Source organism: Centrocercus urophasianus, unplaced genomic scaffold, assembly GCF_019232065.1.
Source record: "Centrocercus urophasianus isolate 14NV4802_14NV808 unplaced genomic scaffold, USGS_Curo_1.0 seq_15, whole genome shotgun sequence".
NCBI classification, from domain to species: domain Eukaryota; kingdom Metazoa; phylum Chordata; class Aves; order Galliformes; family Phasianidae; genus Centrocercus; species Centrocercus urophasianus.
In genome coordinates, this window is record NW_024884697.1 from 10924361 (window position 1) to 10942104 (window position 17744).

General features: G+C 40.8%; 1 protein-coding gene across 1 annotated transcript in view; it reads right to left on the minus strand.

The window, feature by feature from the left end:
* RSBN1L (round spermatid basic protein 1 like) overlaps nucleotides 1-17744 on the minus strand; it is a 46777-nt gene that overhangs the window by 13931 nt on the left and 15102 nt on the right. The window contains exon 3 of the mRNA XM_042815458.1: nucleotides 7464-8107. Coding sequence (XP_042671392.1) covers nucleotides 7464-8107 — 644 coding nt within the window. The remainder of the gene's footprint in view (nucleotides 1-7463; nucleotides 8108-17744) is intronic.

Below are 17744 nucleotides of genomic sequence, written 5' to 3' on the forward strand. Positions count from 1 at the left end.
TATCTCATCTCTTTCCCATGACTGGATTAGAACAGAAAAGTTCAAAGACCTTTGAAGACCATTTAGCCCAACTGCAGGACTACAGCATCCTGAACTCTAGACTAAGGGCATGGGCTGAGTACTCTGAAGATAACTGGTCTAACTATTAAAGAAGGCATTGAGAACTTCAGCCTTAGTGGTAATGTCCCTTGTCACAGCCGACAAATGATGGAGATTCTCCTTGGTCCTCTTCCTGTTGTTAATGTACCTGTAAAAACATTTTCAATTATCTTTAACAGTGATAGCCAGATAAGTCTTTGTTGAACTTCTGGAACAGGTTGCCCAAGGAGGTTGTGGATGCCCCATCCCTGGAGGCATTCAAGGCCAGGCTGGACATGGCTCTGGGCAGCCTGGTCCGGTGGTTGGTGACCCTGCACATAACAGGGGGTTGAAATTATATGATCTTCAAGGTCCTTTTCAACCCAGGCCATTCTATGATTCTATAATTCATTCTATGACTGTTTTTCTAATATCCCTTCTGCATACCCTAGCAACATCTTTGTACTCTTCCTGAGTTGGCTAGCCTTCCTTCCAAATATGGTAAACACTCTTTTTTCCACTAGAGTCTCAGCTCTAAGGACCCTGTTAAGAGCCCTCAGGCTTCTCCACATGACTTCACTTCTGCCAACTACCAGAAATGGGTAATAACCAGAGGGCCATGCCAGACCAGGGAGCTTCCTAGCAATGTCCCTGACCCAGGCCCCAGGGAGACAGCAGACTTTCCCTGTGGGTCTAGTTAGCTTATTTGGTGCTCAGTTCCCTTCAGAGGGAGCCGTGTATGACAACCACCCTTCTTTTGTTCCAGGCACTGGCAGTCTTGACTGGCTGACAAGCCCCAGACAACTCTCTGGATGGATCTTCTTCAACATCCTCACTGAGCTGTCCTTCACATTGCACAGCCTCAGACCTACTGTGTAAGAGCACCTGGGAAGGCAAGCCAGGCAGGGAGAGGGCTTCCCTGCCACCCCAAGCAGAGACCCGTTTCCACTCCTCCCTATCTCTTAAGTCCCCTCCTCCTGTCCGATGACAAGAGAGTAGGAAATCCACCACTACTTGCAGAGCATCCCCCAGTGCTTTTCTTGCAGGGATAGCAGGAAGCAGCTCCACTCATTATCTCTGTCTCACTCCACCATGCTCCCTAATCCTTCAACCTCCTCCTTTAGCTGTGCCACAGACAGAGATGATCATCCACGTCCTCACACCGCACACACAGTATGCCTCTTTCTGAACAGAAGTTTCAGGAGACACCTCCCAGCATTTTTATCACAGTACAGTTCCACCAGTGTCCTTTTATGACTACAGTCAATACTATCACTTCACATACTTCATTCACATCACAGCTGAAATCCTCAAACAACAAAGGACAGATAGTCCAACTATTTAGAAGCAAGATAACCTAATATTCTGTATTCCACTGACACAAAAACCAGTGCAATAGTTGACAAAGAATTCCAACCTTCACATAAAACAATCTTTCCAAGCCAAAGTAGCTATTACACAACTCTAACTCAAGAAGAGCTTTGACAACATTCAGTCTCAGATTCTCTCCATGTTTCCAATGCATACCTTGACAGTTTTGTTTAGTTTGTTTTTCCCTCAATACAAAATACCCCAATGAGAACAAGCAACATACAACTCATTTGGTATCTGTTGGTAACACTGTTTACAAGCAATCTTGAAAGGTAACTTTTACATGCAAAACAAATAATGCAGGCTTCTGATGTCATTCCATGTGAACTGATTCTCTGTTCAACACCATTTAATAAAGTTAAACAGTAAATAATAAACAGTTCTGCCTTGAAGACAGTAGGCTGCCACCACCCATCAAAAAAGTCTCTTGCAGAATCCTACACATTATGAGATAAACACACAATGGTACAATGTGTTTTAACAAGCTAAAAATTCTACTTTGTCATCACCTAAGAGGAAAAAAAACCTTATTATGAGGAAACTTGTGTAACAGCAAGCATCTATTCATAACCTTTACAGCTTTAACCAAACATTCAGAAAGTTAAAAGCAAGGTGAATTCTACTTAAAGTGAAAGCTGAAACAACTGATATGATGCATATAACGTATAATATAAAGAATTCCTCTGACAACTGAATCAAGGCAAACACCACAATACATGAAAACAGACAAATCTTTAGTGATAAGAAAATGAAATAGCATGCAAACACTTCAGATTTTCGTGGGAAAAAAAAAAAATGTTCAGCAAGTCCCCTCAAGTAGAAGAGCAGACAAAAAGTATGTTTAAAGCAAGCAGGATTTGACAAATCAGAAAGAGTGAACATCAGGAAAATCTCCCCAAAGATAAACCTGCTAAAAGAGGAGGATGGGAAAGAAAAATAAAAGATAAAGATTCCCAGAACTGTCAGAAAGAAAGGATGACCACTGACCTGAGAAGTGACTACATGAACATCAGCATCATCACCATTGCATTCCTTCCTCTCGCACACTTACTGTTCTTTACACGACCCAAATACCCCACATCTACTCCAATTAACACAGGTATATGAGACTTCCGAAGGTGCAAGGGGTCAAGTTCCATCTCTGAAGCAGTAAATCGCTTGCTGTCACAGAACGGGATTGACCGTGTAGTCCTGCACTTGTCCCTCTGGTACCATGAACTAAAACCAATCATATGGGAGCAGACAAAATTTTCAGTTGGATTAACAAACCAAATAGGCTCACATGAGCTCTGAGAAATGCCACAGCTTGGCACAAGGACACACAGCTGGAAGCAAGAACAAGCACATCCTCTTTCAGCAGCAAGAGGTACTAGGCAAGCTCTGACAGCTTATACAACCACACTTCAAATGGTGCAAAACATACAGTGCTTGTCCCAAATCAGATGGGCTTCAGGATGATCATCCTCACCTCCCCTACAGTAACAAAGCAGGTAGCCAACGCAGAAAGCAAGCTGCAGCAATTGAGAACTCAAAACACGTTCTTCAAGGTGTAAGATAAACACACAACCTTATATATACAGGTGGTGAGAGAAGCAGGACACAAACACTTATCCTAGATGCACCTGGGGGCAGGGGGGAAATAAGCTAAGTGTTTCAGTCTAAAAAATAAAATGGCAAAAACTGAAAGTATGGATAAGTCAAAGAACAATGAAGCCAAACAAAAACAAACCTTTCCTTCAATGATAGTATAGGCATTCTCAAAGGATAGAAATAGAATCTAGCAACCGCAAACAGTGGAACCATTTCATCACAACAATATCAATATGAAAGGCCCTGCACTGTGATACTCACCAAGGATCTTTCCTCTGAACAGCATATGCTTACCAAAGCTGCAGGTAACACAAAGCTCAAAGCCTGCTACAGGAAAGGTTCAAAACAACATCTCCGAAAGGGCTCTAAATGCACAGGATGCAATTCAAGTTGCATGAAAGCAAAAACTATACTCAGCTGTATCTACACATAATTGATTGCACATAAAAATGAAAAGAGAATTGACTCTGCAAGAGCTGCTGCTACAACAGATCATAAATTGCTCTGAAAGGCAGGAGTAAGCAACCAAGAGCAATCATTTGTGAGCCACCTGAAGCAATCCTCTCATACTCCTTTACAATAGCACCATACCAGACACTGGTCTTCTTTTTAAATTCAACATCAACAAAAAGGATTGACTGAAGAGAGCGTAAAGAGGGCTCAGCAAGCGTGTATCAGTTCAGGATATAAGGTGTCAAACTTGGAAAACACTAAAAGAGAGGCATGTGGTGCTTGTCTTGTCCGCTACTGATAAGAATAAAAGCAATAGAGAGAGGATTAAGGTAAGAGGACAAACAAGAAAAGATTGTTCACCAGATTCCCTTGGGAAGTGTGGAATCACCTGGAGATCTCAGCAAGCACATCAGATAAGGACATGTCAGATAAGGCTTCAAACACAGTCAAGCCTTGCCTTGAAGCACAGAAACTGTTTTGTATTGCTCAGGGTTTCTTCTACCCGCACAAATGATGCTTTTTCTCCAACCAGGCTGAAGAGCGGAGGAAAAAAAATAAAAAAATCCACCCAGTAAGCACTGCTACAACTGAACATGAAGCCTGAGCTCTGAGATTCTAGCAGGATACAAAGTCTGCACCTGCCCAGCACAAGGACACAGACACTGCTTCAAAATGTTAAGCAATGTGCCTTGACAGCACTAACAAGCTGATCTCAAGTGACATGAGCTCCAAGCAGGTGGCAAAAGCCAATCGTTCAGGAGCATTCTTAATAATGCTCCTAAGAACTTGACAAGATTCAAAGCTATCAGGTAAATGATGCAGCTATCAGTCTACAGGGATGAAGGAATCCAGGGATGGACACCCAAGCTAATTCCATTTTGTCTAGTTATAGTCATCAAGCCTCAATCAAGAAATGATTCACAAAAGAACTGTTATATTAACAACAAAAAAAATTTACTTAGCAGTGCCTAAGTACAGACCTGAGATGGGTGACGTACAACTCTCCAGTTTCTTTCTCTCCAAAATTTAACAGCTCACTCTGATGAGACCGAACCAATCCCAACTCAAACCTACTGCAGCTGTCTCACAAGCTGCACCCCATTTCTCATCTCCCAACAGGAGAAAATACATCACTTCTATCCGACACGGGGGAAAAAGGAATTGATAAAATGTGGTTGAAGCTCACTGAGTGGTACTGAAAGAATCCAGCAGAGGAAGAAAAAATTAAAGTCACCTCTGATACAACACTCCAATACTTCTGCTCCAGGCTTAACTCATTCCTCCTTCTCTGGACCATTCTTTTCATACCACTTTGGTGGTACGAAATATATTTGCTAAATAAATGTCAGGTTTGTCAGAATGGTTACACACATCACAAAGAGGTCTCAAAAACAACCAAAGAACTTCACCTACTGATGTTGGCCTCATTTCAGTGTTTCAGTTTAAACAGTGCAACAACTGAGTTTAATACTAAACACTTTTAATACTAAAGAAGGTTGAGACAGATATTCAAAGCAAACCAGACACACTGAGCTCCTACCTGGGCATCAGAAACGCACTCACCTTTGCACATGCAGCTCAGAGCACCGCATAACACACGAGTACAGAGCTTTTGCAATACAGGAAGAGAAACTACATTTAAAATTTCAAGGCAATACAGAACAACAACCTCTTCAAGTTCAACAAAAAATTCAGCACAAAGGGAAAATAGTGTCGAACTGCACCCAAAAAGTAACAGGTTACGTAATCATTTAGTACTTTTTTAAAAATTAAGACACAGAAAACTGAAAAGAAAAAAAGAGGTGGACACTAACAAGTGAGATTCATGCAACAGAAGTACAGCTAGAGGTCAAAAACCACAACTCACAGCCCTCAGATCTGAAAAGGCCCTCTGGCACCTGTGGAAGGTGAGCCCTGTGGCACAGTACCACTATGACTGCTATGCCCTCAAACTCCTTCCCAAAAACCTTTGATACTGGCTCCAGTCAGAAAAGAAACACTGAGCGAAGGAAACCTAAGCTGCAGCAAGTCACCTGGTAACATGGAGAACGTATGCAGACAGAAGAAGATTTTAAAATAACAGCAGTAAGGAAAAATAGAATCAATAGCTAGGCAACCAAGGTATTGACCACTGTATTCCAGATACGAGAAATGCTGTGTAAAAGACCACATGAAGAAGTCTGGCGTAGACGTATACACATCACTTATACACACAGCACCTCTTATGCGAGCAAAACTGTAATAGGAGCCCAGCAGTCTGCCACGCAACCAAATCCTGACAAGTGATAAAAAGCTACAAAAGCTTGCTGAAAAATAGAGAAAACAAAAGGAAGACAGTAGAACTAAGCCTGTAGACAAGTGAAATGTAGATTTGATGACTACAAAGTCAATGAATGATTTAAATGCTGCAATGTAAAGTTCAGCTTCTTTCATCTACTATGTTTTCTGTTCTTCCTTCATTTACAGTAGAGGAGGGAAACGATCTCAAAAGCAGCGACCACAGAACTGATTCAGCTGTGGATATTGGATATTACTGTTGTAACATCAAATTAACCAGTAACAGTTCCATTGCAATTCACAGAAATCAAGTCCAGGCATTTCTTAAGTATGTCTTTAAGATGGATAACAGCACACAGTTATGTTTCCATTAATGCTGCCCAAGAGAATACATACACAGATCCAGCTTCCTCATGTGAAATGGCATCAGACAGAACAGCTCTGGGGAGCTCCCATAAGGTATCGTGTACACAGAATCATTGCTTTGTTGGTGAAACTCACAACATTTTAGTGGATTTACAGAACATTCACATTGTGTGGCAGTGGATGGGTTTTTTGTTTGTTTCTTTTCTTTAAACCAGGGCTGCAAGCATTCCCTTGCAGCAACAACTCAGTTCTATACATACTTGCAGGTGACCTGCATGACTTTTTTCAGCAGTGCTCCATACAAATATTTATGTGGTAGAAACAAAAGCGTATCTTTTTAAATCAAACAGTGTGACTCACATTTGAACTCCTCATAACAGTCTAAATAAGGCTAACATAGTTAATAGGTGTCCCAAATAACATTTAATATTCACAAATAGGCATCTATTTCTAAGCAACTTAAACAGTTAACTGTGAACTAAATTCAATACAGACAGAAAAATTGGACTAAGTGTCCTCATAATAGTATCAGGTTACCTCTAACAGCTTTACACAATACTCTCATTACCAAGGTTGCAATCTAGGAAAGTACTTTTTTTCCTAAACTTACAGGACCTGAAATACATTACTGTTGCATACAGACTATTCATATCATTTACAGCAAGTTTATAAATAGCAAGGTGGTGTTTAACCTGTAGTGACTGCTATGAGACTATACAGTCACCTCTCCCTGAAAATGAAAACAGAAAGAAATTGATTCAGAAGATGCCTGCCATTTTGCCACACAGCTTAACTGCTTTCAAGGGAATACAACTAACTGAGGGCAAACGCAACCAGGAAGGATCAAATTAATAGCTCTATGAACCACTGTCAAGTTCTCCTTTATGAACAGATTTAGAAGTCTCAAACTACATATGAAGTTCCTTAACTGTTCCCTACAAAGGTTTTACGTGTAACGTTTTTCTGATGTATTAAAGTACTTCAGTTTTTATGAAGAAGCTCATATAGAAAAGCTACAGTTTAGATGCCCAGAGAGCTGCAGCTAAGTCATTTTAGCCCTCAGAAACTCAGTTAGGCTTCAGACAGTGACAAATCCAAAGAAACCTACAACCACGTGCATGCAAACATTCCCCCTCCCACACAAAATGCAACTTTTCCTCAGTTAATAAGCTCCTTAGCACTGCAGAACTAACAAAGAACAACCTTGCTTCCAGTCTTGTTTCATCCACTCAGCACAGCTAAATGGTGACTGTATTCTAAGAAAATCCATTTCACAGTTGTTTGAAACCATTACATGACTTTAGAAAGTAAAATATATAACCTCTTACCTGAGCATGAAAATTTGACATAGTCGTTGTCTCTATATCTTTCTTTCCCAAAATCTCCATTTTCACTGGTGAATTGGGAAAATTAAATGAAAAGTAGTCTAAAAAGTCAGGTAAATATGTAGCTGCCCCATGAACAATACCCATTACATAGTAAGCTGCACAGTTTTCATTTTCACTAAAAACCAGACCCACAAACTCTTCTGCAAATCTCTCCATCTCCACAGGAGATAAGTGGGAGAGTTCATTACTGTAGGCATGGATAACTGATGCACCTCCGTTAGGCTGGTGCTCAATATGAATCAGCTGTTTGAACTCCAATGTGTCCAACCTTTTGAGTTTATTTTGAACCCGTGGCTCCTTTAACGAGACAAATGGAAACTCACTGTTCTCTGGTATCTTGGACTCACAGTCCTTCTTGGGATCCATATTTTTCCCATTGAAATCCTTAAGATGATCATCTATGATGCCTTTGGCTTCCTGATCCTCAACATCAGAAACCAGTCCTGAGCAGATAGTCTGAATGGATTTGCTGTACATTTTTGGACGCTTCCTCTTCTCATTCTCTTTATGTTTCTTTTTCTTTTTCTTCTTAACCTTTTTTATCTGTAGCTCTTCTGCGTTCATTTTTGGTTTCTCCTTCCCAGCTGTCAAAAGAAAAAAAGACCTCGTAAGCACCTTCAGATAGAGAACACTTATCCAGAGATCAGGATTAAGTTATCAAAGCATTCAACAAGGCACACATCCCAAAATGTGTATCTTAATGAAAATGACTATTAGGGACAGGCGCAAGGATCAGGCTACAACTGTTGATTAACATAAAGGAGAACAGAAACAACTTACAGCAAAAAAAAAAAAAAAAGATTTCCAGGGCTACTCTCATAGCTGGTCACAGACCACAGCCACACTGTCTAAGTGCTCTTCATCAACTTCAAAACCAGAAAGTTCAGATCAATTACACAACAGCTGTCCATAAACGTTGCCAAACAAGAGATTTACAGTCAATGAATATCAACCATCAGCAAGCTGCTTACAAATGTTGCTATGACCTACCTTGTCAGATGGCTTTACATGGCATTCTTCCAGAAACAAAACAGAACGTTGTTGAAATACATGTGGAAACACCAAAAACCTGACCACACGCTTTTTGTTTTGTTTTGTTTTTAAAAAGAGACCTCATAACCTTACATAATATGCAAGCTAAATTGAAAATAAGATGTAAAGGCACATCTGTGCATGTAAGTAGTCATTAGTAGACACTGTGTTCAAGCAGTATTGAAGATAAATGCCTCCTCTGTAAGCGTTGTTCTTCCAGTGCTTGGGGGAGAGGTGCCAAGGGCTGGAATAAATGAGATAAGCCAAAGACTTCCAGACTTCAGGGCAGTCTAACAAAGCAGTTGATACAATCTCATATCATGATTTCATAGAATCAAATTACTAACCACGTCACACAATCAGCAACTCCAAATAAGCATGTTCAGACACAGAAGTTTACAGAAATCTTGCAATGAAATGCACAATTTCTAAGTAACCTCAAATTTACAAATGTTTGGTAGCATACTAATTTTCAAGGCAGCCTCTACTGCTGTGTTTCAGCAGACTAATTTAATTTTGCAATCCTCAGTTCAAGTAATTCACAAAGCAGTCCTTACAAAAGTAAAAAAGATCACAACTTCTGGTGAATAGAATCACACATTCTTGCTGGTAATTAAAAGGTTTGGAACTGGAATTTATGCAGATATTGGAAAGAAGCAGCAGCAATTAAGCCACTTGCCTCTGAGTTTCTTGAGGTTTGCAACAGCAGTTACAAATGCCTCCGGGACTTCTGAAGCGCAGGCAGCAAGCTCGTTATCTCCCTATCTTCTATTTTCTCATCTTGTAGTGGGAAGAAGTGCCCTGAGGTCACTTACTGCTTACTTAGCCTAAACAAGGAAGTGGGCTCCGGGATTTCTTAACTTAATCCACACAGTTAAGAGCTACAAAGACTCCCATCTAAATCTGATTTAATGTAGCAAACTACGAGCACAATCTCATTTTTAGCTAACCACATTCAATTGTCAGAAGGCACAGGATCCTCATGAAAATCTGTCCTTCCATTAGGCTAAACTTAATGTAAAAACAGCACAGACCTTTGTAATAGTACTGCTTCATCTGGTAGATACAAGTCACTATTTCTTCGTTAACATTTTCTGCCACAGCACTTCTAAAATCTTTTAGCATGGGAAGACCAGGAAGGAAAGATACACGTGCAAGCAGCTACCTAATCCTTACAGGAGTAAGTAATAACTCATCAAGGATGCCAAGGTACCTGAGGGAAACATCATCACCTGACAAAAATCAACTGCCACCCACATTATGGTACTGGACTGGTGTCATTATGGCACTAGTTTCATGTGAGGAAAATAAAAATAACTTGGTGGCTTATGACAAAAGGACAGTTCCATATTACAGACCATAAAATCTCAACCCAAACATCAGAACACAGAGTACAGAATTAGGCATTCTCCCTCCTGACTGTCAACACACCAGAAGAGAGTATCCAAAAAACTGCAGTATCCAAAAAATTGCACCACTCTAAACCTGAACATTCATTGCTATACTGAAGGATACTTCAAGTCCAACACTTCCAAACAGTATGGCCATCTGCATATATAACATATGGAATTTGAGTGCTGAATGCAGTAGCAAGGTAGAGCTAGAGATAGCTCTAGAGATAGAAGGGGTTACCTGCCAACCTGTTTCTCTTGCTTTCAGACAGAGCCCACATCTTTCCAGGGACCAGCAACTCAGGTCCAGAACTTGATGTAGGCCAGGAAAGGGATGGGAGTTATGCTCATCAGGGTTACAATCACTGGCAACCAAACACAACATAACCTGAAGTTAAAGCAAGAAGCCACTTGCTATGTGTTCTCTTATATTTTAATACATCTCCAGTCATTAAACGAACCCCTCAGACCAAAGATGAGTACTTATATGTCCTAGCTGAACATCAGCAATTAGATGACTTTAAATTACTACTAATTGCAACATATGCTATTTGTACAACTTGTGAACCTGTATTTGCACAAAATTATCTCAAAAATTGCCAACTTCAATTTCTACAGCATACAGACAGAAGAAAGACTACCCAATTTTCACTCTGTCCCATTCTCTGTCTTTGGCTGCATCTCCTGAGAAGCCTTTTCAAGTAGCAACCAATTTAATTCAATGCCTTCTGCATAGTGCCATGGTTGACTTTTTTTCTTTTTGAACACATCACCAAATACATTTCAGAGGCAGCTCAATGAATGAGTGACAAAATAGAAACTTTTCAGGTTACAAGAAGCACTTAATTAGGTAAGTAAGGTCTTAACAGCAGTGGTGCTTTTAAAACACACTAAAAGCAAACACTGATTTCACAATACACAATTAGATAGCTTGAATGTAATCCAGTACATTAATAAACTACCAAACTTAAGAACTTGGTCTGAATGTATCCAAAAAGGTCTGCAGTCAACCCAGATGTAAAAAATAAGTTTAGTTAACTTGGTTTACACCTACTTAAGTACTCTAAACCTTCTTAAGAGGGATTAAGGCATTTTTGACACAAAGAACATCTATCATTTCCTGGGTTTGTTTTCATAACATCTCCATGAAGCTTTCAGAAGGAAAGAAAACAGCTAACCACAGAACTTTTCTTTTAAACCTGGTAACCAACACAACTGCCCTTCCAGCGTCAGGGAGATTTTCTGTTCACTTGGAGTACAAGCACAGTATAGACTGGGTTGTGGGGTTTTGTTTTGGTTTTTATTTTTTTTTTTTGGAATCGGGGGGGGGGAAAAGGGAGTTATTTGGCTAGGGCTTGGGGTTTGTTTGTTTTTTTTTTTTGCAAGTTTTTTAGTTGGTTGTTTGTTGGCGTTGTTCATTTGTTTTACTTTTGCTCACAGATTGCAAGAGTTTTTCTTATAAATATCAAGTACTGAAAGCTCATCTGTACATGCTTACCCAGGTACCATGATTGTACAAAAATACCAAGCCAAATAAATACTTGCTGGCAACCCCTCATCTCCAAACACCTCTCTCCCACAGATCTTTTACTGAAACCATTTTCAACTCCAAGATAACTGAAAACCAAGAGAGCAACAGCCACAGAAAGATCAAACAGCTGTAATAAAAGCCCACCAGAACAACTATGATGGGAAGTAACAGAGCTGCCTGAACTGCTGCTTGAGCTATGGAGAGAGAGAAATGAAAATGGCCATCTCCACCCTCGGGAGACAATGTATGAACGCTCTCTTCAAGATTAACAATGCCAATGGACAGGAAAAAGACCTTGAGACACAAAAGTCACAAGAAAGGACTTCAGGTAGGACTCTAAATAATAGCAGAATGAAACACAACTGAAAAAATTACATACCAACATCTCTAAAGGCACTTCAAGCAGAAAATGAAAGACAGCCTTACTTGAAAAGCTGGTTTGTCATTTTGAGCCTCCCTCAAATTCACACAGGCTTAAGCTACTGCCTACACAAGACTGCAATTCTGCTAAGAGCTCTATTTTCATACTGGCAGCAGCGATGTACTCAGGAAACATTATTTTTAGAGTATGCACCAGTCTGATACTCCGGATGTCATATTTCTCAGAGAAAGATTTTTGTATTATAAACACAATACTGGCAGATGAGAAAAATGTCAGATTCTCAGTTATTTGTTCAGCCTTCAAATATGGATGCATGACACAGCTGAGCATGGCTCATGGCCATGGATAAGCGGAGCCCAATTCCCACTCATCTCTCTCCCACAGCTCCTGGCACACAATTCCACAGCACCTCCTCCTTGTACTGACTGATGCTCATCTGATTGCAAAACAAACTGACTTAACGGTTCAGCAGAAAACTATTTGCTTGTCTGCTGCTACATCAGTGAACAGAACTGCTTCCTGGCATTGCCTGACAGGAGCTAAAGCACCGAAAAAAAAGTGACAGCGTGCAGAGGAAAGGAGCAGCAGAACCAGCTCCTGCTAGTAGCAGTCTGATCTGCTGAGGTAGGCTGCCCACCCCCCACCCTGCCTTCACCTGCCCACTCCAGGCCCCAAAAGAGGCTGACTTCTTAAGTGGAAGAAACCCTGTACACACAATACTGCCTTAACACACACACACAAAGAACAAGTTCCCAGCAAACCTCACTGCAAAGACTCAGATTTTTAAGTCTTCCTTTTTTTTTTCGTTGCACATTAAAGTGTAATATCTTGGTTGAAAATTCCTTCAGCTACTACAGCACACACATCCACTGAACTGTGCATATCCTTCAAACTGCCTTGACATCCACTTAGACCCAACTTTAGAGTACTTGCATTCAATTATTATAGCACACAGCTGACATTTTCCTGAGGAGTACAAACACCAAATGGAAAGCAATGACTTCTAGTAGTAGTATTCTTCAGCAAAACCTGAACAGAACTCCAAAGAAGAATGTGGCATTCTTTTAGCCTCAGGCTTCTGCTCTGCTGAACTTAAACACACACTCTGAAGTAGGTGTTTATAGCTGCTCAGGAGTTGCCAAGACTTGAACAATGAGAGGAATCCACATAGATACCACAATTCCTATCAGCAATGCCCAATACAGTGCTTCCATCTTCTTCTTCTGTATTATCTGTAGAGAGGAGCAGAACCACATCCATTCAGTCACCTCACTGCTGCATATACACAAGTGCTGTAAAGCAAAATGCACTGCCTTTTCCAAAACCTACAGTGCTGCTTTGACACTTGGAGAAAAGTTGCCATAAAGAAAAGAAGAGCTACATACACGCAGCATCTCTTTCCTAGGACGCCAGGGAAGTTGTCTCATAGCAGACAGTCCAGAATTTGGTGAAAATGTAAGAAAGCCATCCAAAAGGCAAAATAAAGATCTCAACACTAACACTGACATATCCAAACTAGCTTTGGTTTAAGCAGTATGAATGCAGCCCTTGATGCAAGCTCATTTATTTCACTTCTCAGCTAATTACTACTGAGGCAGTAAGCTTTCAAAACACCTGTTTCAGTCCTCTCTAGCAAACACAACATAAATGTACATAATACATATACGTAGAACTGCAGGAGTCCAGCATCAACCAAGCTATGAGACATTTTGAATTGCATGACAACATCCTGTCCCTGTACTCCAAGATGCATTAACAAGCACCTGTGAACAAGGCATTTTTTCCACTGCATGATTCAGAAACATAAACACAGATGAAGATTGTGACTTCTTTCTTAAAAAAGCTTCTTTCTTAAGGTGAATCAGAACTCCTGTAGGACTCCAGGAACAAACAACAACAGGGAAGAAAAACTCAGTGCCCCTCAGTGTTTAGAGAACCCTTCCCCTTGAGCTGGTGTTAAGAAGCAGACTGAGCTCATACTTCACTGAGGTACAAAAGACCAAAGAAAAATACATTTTAATGCTGTGTTACTGCTTGGCTAACAATATCCTCATGACTAGAGTTATAGAACTTGAACTGTATTTGTCAAGGAATGAGTACAGATTTCCATTCTTCATGTGCTGCTCATGCATGCATATACTCAGCAATAGCACAACTCCCTCTGGACGATTTTTAACCATCTTCTATGCAAATCAGGCCTAATACACCACAAATATCAGACAATGAGCACTAACCCAGAGGAGGGCAACAAAACTGGTGAGGGGTCTGGAGCACAAGTCTTATGAAGAGCAGCTGAGGGAGCTGCGACTGTTCAGTCTGGAGAAGAGGAGGCTCAGGGGAAACCTCAGGGGAGACTACAACTTCCTGAAGGGAGGCTGTGGTGAGGAGAGGTTTGGCCCCTTCCCCAAGGCAACAAACAGGACATGAGGAAATGGCTGCAAGTTGCACCAGAGGAGGTTTACGTTGGATAAAAGGAAGAACTTTTTCTCTCAGAGCATGGTCAGGCACTGGAATGGCTGCCCAGGGAGGTGGTGGAGTCGTTGTCCCTGGCAGTGTTCAAGAGGCGCCTGGATGAGGAGCTACGAGAGATGGTTTAGTTTGTGGCAGCAATGGTGATGGGAGGACAGTTCAACTAGATGATCTTGTAGGTCCTTTCCAACCTTGTGATTCCATGATTCTATGAATCCACCACAAATACCTGCATGGGAAGTTTCTCTCTCGAGGTTGGTTAAAAACTTATTTACTGCAGTGCCACATTATCCCTGGCACACACAGAGCAAGATCTACTGGCTGGACTGAGATCCAAAACTTTGGAATTCTACAAATATTCCAGTGCACCATTATTATTACGTAGTACTATGGTGTCGTTTAAAATGACAACAAACAGCCTCAACTTTGGTAACTGCAGATTAGTTCCTTCCAAATGCACTTACTTGTGTAAGTAAAAAGAACTCCACAGTTACCTACAGTACTTTGCTTTGTCCGCAGACTGACTTCACTGAACACTACATGTTTGCAGAAGCCACAGAGTTCTTATTTCATCCAATTGTTTCAACTCTGAGGTTACAGCCCTCAAAATTATTGGCAGAGTAGGGAGCACTTCAGAAGTTTCAGAAGACATCAATAATAATGCTAAGTCACTCCTTTAACCCCGCAGCCTTCCTGACTGCCAGCAGCAGTCAGCAAGGAATAACCATTTGTAACTGCAGGCAGCCACTGAAGTCAGTTCTCACTTCCCTGCTTTGGGAGAACTCAGTCACCAAAACTACAGAGCATTTGGTGGGAGGCCACACAAAGGAAAAAAACATCAGCAAAGAGTCTCAACAGGGACCATTTTTTCCATATTTTTTTCCAATTCAACTCAAAGACAGAAACACTGAATCTTTTTACTCCTCATTTTAGGAGGCACAAAAAGTATGAATCAGCAGCTGCTGGTACAGTACTTGTTCTGCAGCTTAACATTAGCCTGGGTACTCCTGTCAGCAGCTGCAAAACATTACTGAAGTCTTTGGTGATGTACCAACCATCTCTTACTGCAGCACCATCAAGAAATTCTGCCTTCTACTCTCCAGTAGGGGGACAGGTAAGAAATACACTCATTAATGGTCTTTCCTTTCCTCCCACAGTCCCATGTGGCTAGTCAGGCATACGGCTCAAGCACATTATGCCATTCTCACTGCAACTCAAACTGAAGGTACTGACATACAGGAATTAAGATTCAGCTCCACTCCACCTCTTCAGACTGTGTCTTCAAAGAATAAGCACAGAAACTCCACTTTGAGCCAGAAAGATGAATTACCCCTTGTCTTCCAGAGAGTTTAAGCTTCATAGCCACAGGCAACAAAAAAATAGCACAGAACAGGAATAGCCAAGACCCCTTTCACTAACCCATAAATAAATAAAACACGCAGTCCTAGAGAGCAGGAGTGTTATTGGAAGTACTGCCACTTAAAATAGAAAAATGAGAACAACAAAAATCACCGCTGCCAATAATGATACAGTTCTGTACAACTTCACATCTGGATTTTAAAAATCCATTATGGAGTGGGAAGTGTTGATTTCATTATCTTCAGCCAATGAAGCCTTCTACTTCAAGAAGCACAGGAAGCATACAGGCCTCCTTCACCCTGCTGGAAAAAGCACACTTTCAAAGCAGGCAGAGTAAACCATACCAAACCTCCTGAAGACTTTGGTCAGTCCAGAGAAAAAAATATTTTAATTAATCTATGACATAGAAATTATAATCACAGAGTGGCTGAGGTTGACAGGAAGCTCTGTGCCCTTCTGCCCAACCCCTGTCCCAGCAAGGACACCCAGAGCAGAGTGCACAGGGCCACAGCCAGGCACCTTCTGGACATCTTCAAGGAGGAGATCCGTAGCCTCTGGACGGCTGTGCAATACAAAAACTGTAACTGTAAATACAAAACTGTAACCAATACAGTTCCTTGTATTTGAAACAGAATCACTGAAAACATTCAGATTACTTCACAGCGAAACATGTGCACATTATCCCCACAGCCTACCACCATATGCCTATGATTCGTACTTACGTCCTTCAGACAAATTATTTGGATATTTTTCAAAGAAATTACACAAAGAACTGGTCAGCTTGCACAGGTTTCACAGGCAGCAGTGTGAGGTTTGGGTTGTTTTTTTTCTGGTGGATTTTTTCTCCCCTCCTTCAGTGCCAGAGCAGCTTTCCTCTTCCTCCTGCTGGCAGCTGCTGCCATGGTGTCACCTGTACCACAGCAAGGCTCACCCAAGTCCAGCACTATTGGATCCACTCAGGGTCTCAGCAATCCATGCCAACTGAAGGCATTAGCTAAGCAGGAGTAGCACAGGCAGCAACTTCAGCAGTAGAAACAAGGCAGTCAGGTAAAGAGGAGGGGAGGAACAAAGGGCAAGTGGAAACAAAGATGTCTGCATAAAACTTCGTAACAGCAATCTACTGGAAACACAAGGTAAGCACATGTGTTATCTCTGAAAAATGTCTGAGGCCCACAGGAATGAAAGCTCTGCTCTCAGATGATCTCATCACACGTACCATACCTGTTATTTTAAGTGTCTCACTCTGCATGCATCTATTTTACAGGTACAAGTTGGCAACTTGCTGCACACAGTCTGTGGGGGGCTGCACCTCCTGTGCTCTTACCTCAGCATCTTCCATCCCCATCCGCTCAAGTGTATTAAATAAGGAAAACACTTGAGGATTTGTAGAGGAACACAAAGACCAAATATAGCAAGTGGGGAAAAAGCACGCAGTATGACTCAGATGGAGGTTGCATGCATACGGATTTTATAATCACTTCTGTGCAGAACCCATCTATAAAAAAAAAAATCTAGAAGGTTCATAAGAAAGTACAATTAAATGTAATTCCAAAACAAAAAAAAGCTTTCAAAAATAATTTGTACATTCAGACTTTAATACCAGTAAGATAAGTATGTTTATTCTCAGCTCTTCCCTGTATTTTGTCATTCCGTGAGCCAACACATTTAATCTTGTATACACACACTGACAATTTCTCCTACTGCATTTTTAGAAATAAAAAATATCAGGAAAATAGGGCTGACTTTTTGTTTTGCTTTAAAAGGAAAAAAAGATGACACTGTTTACAAATAAGCCTTTTTCTTTTTCCCCTCTTTTTCTCACAGGTTCTCCAGTAGCCTTTGACCAGGTCTTCACAGCAATGTAAAAATTCCTTACAAAAATATTTCAATTTTTTTTTTTTTTCTTCCCCAACCACGCAGATTTTTGTAAGTGCACAATTAAATTGCTTATATTTCTTTAACATTAAACAATATGCTTTTGCTAGGTTTTCTTCTTTTCCAAAAAACACAGGTCTTTCTTCCAAATAGAAAACCAGAGAGAAGCAGCAGCAGCAACT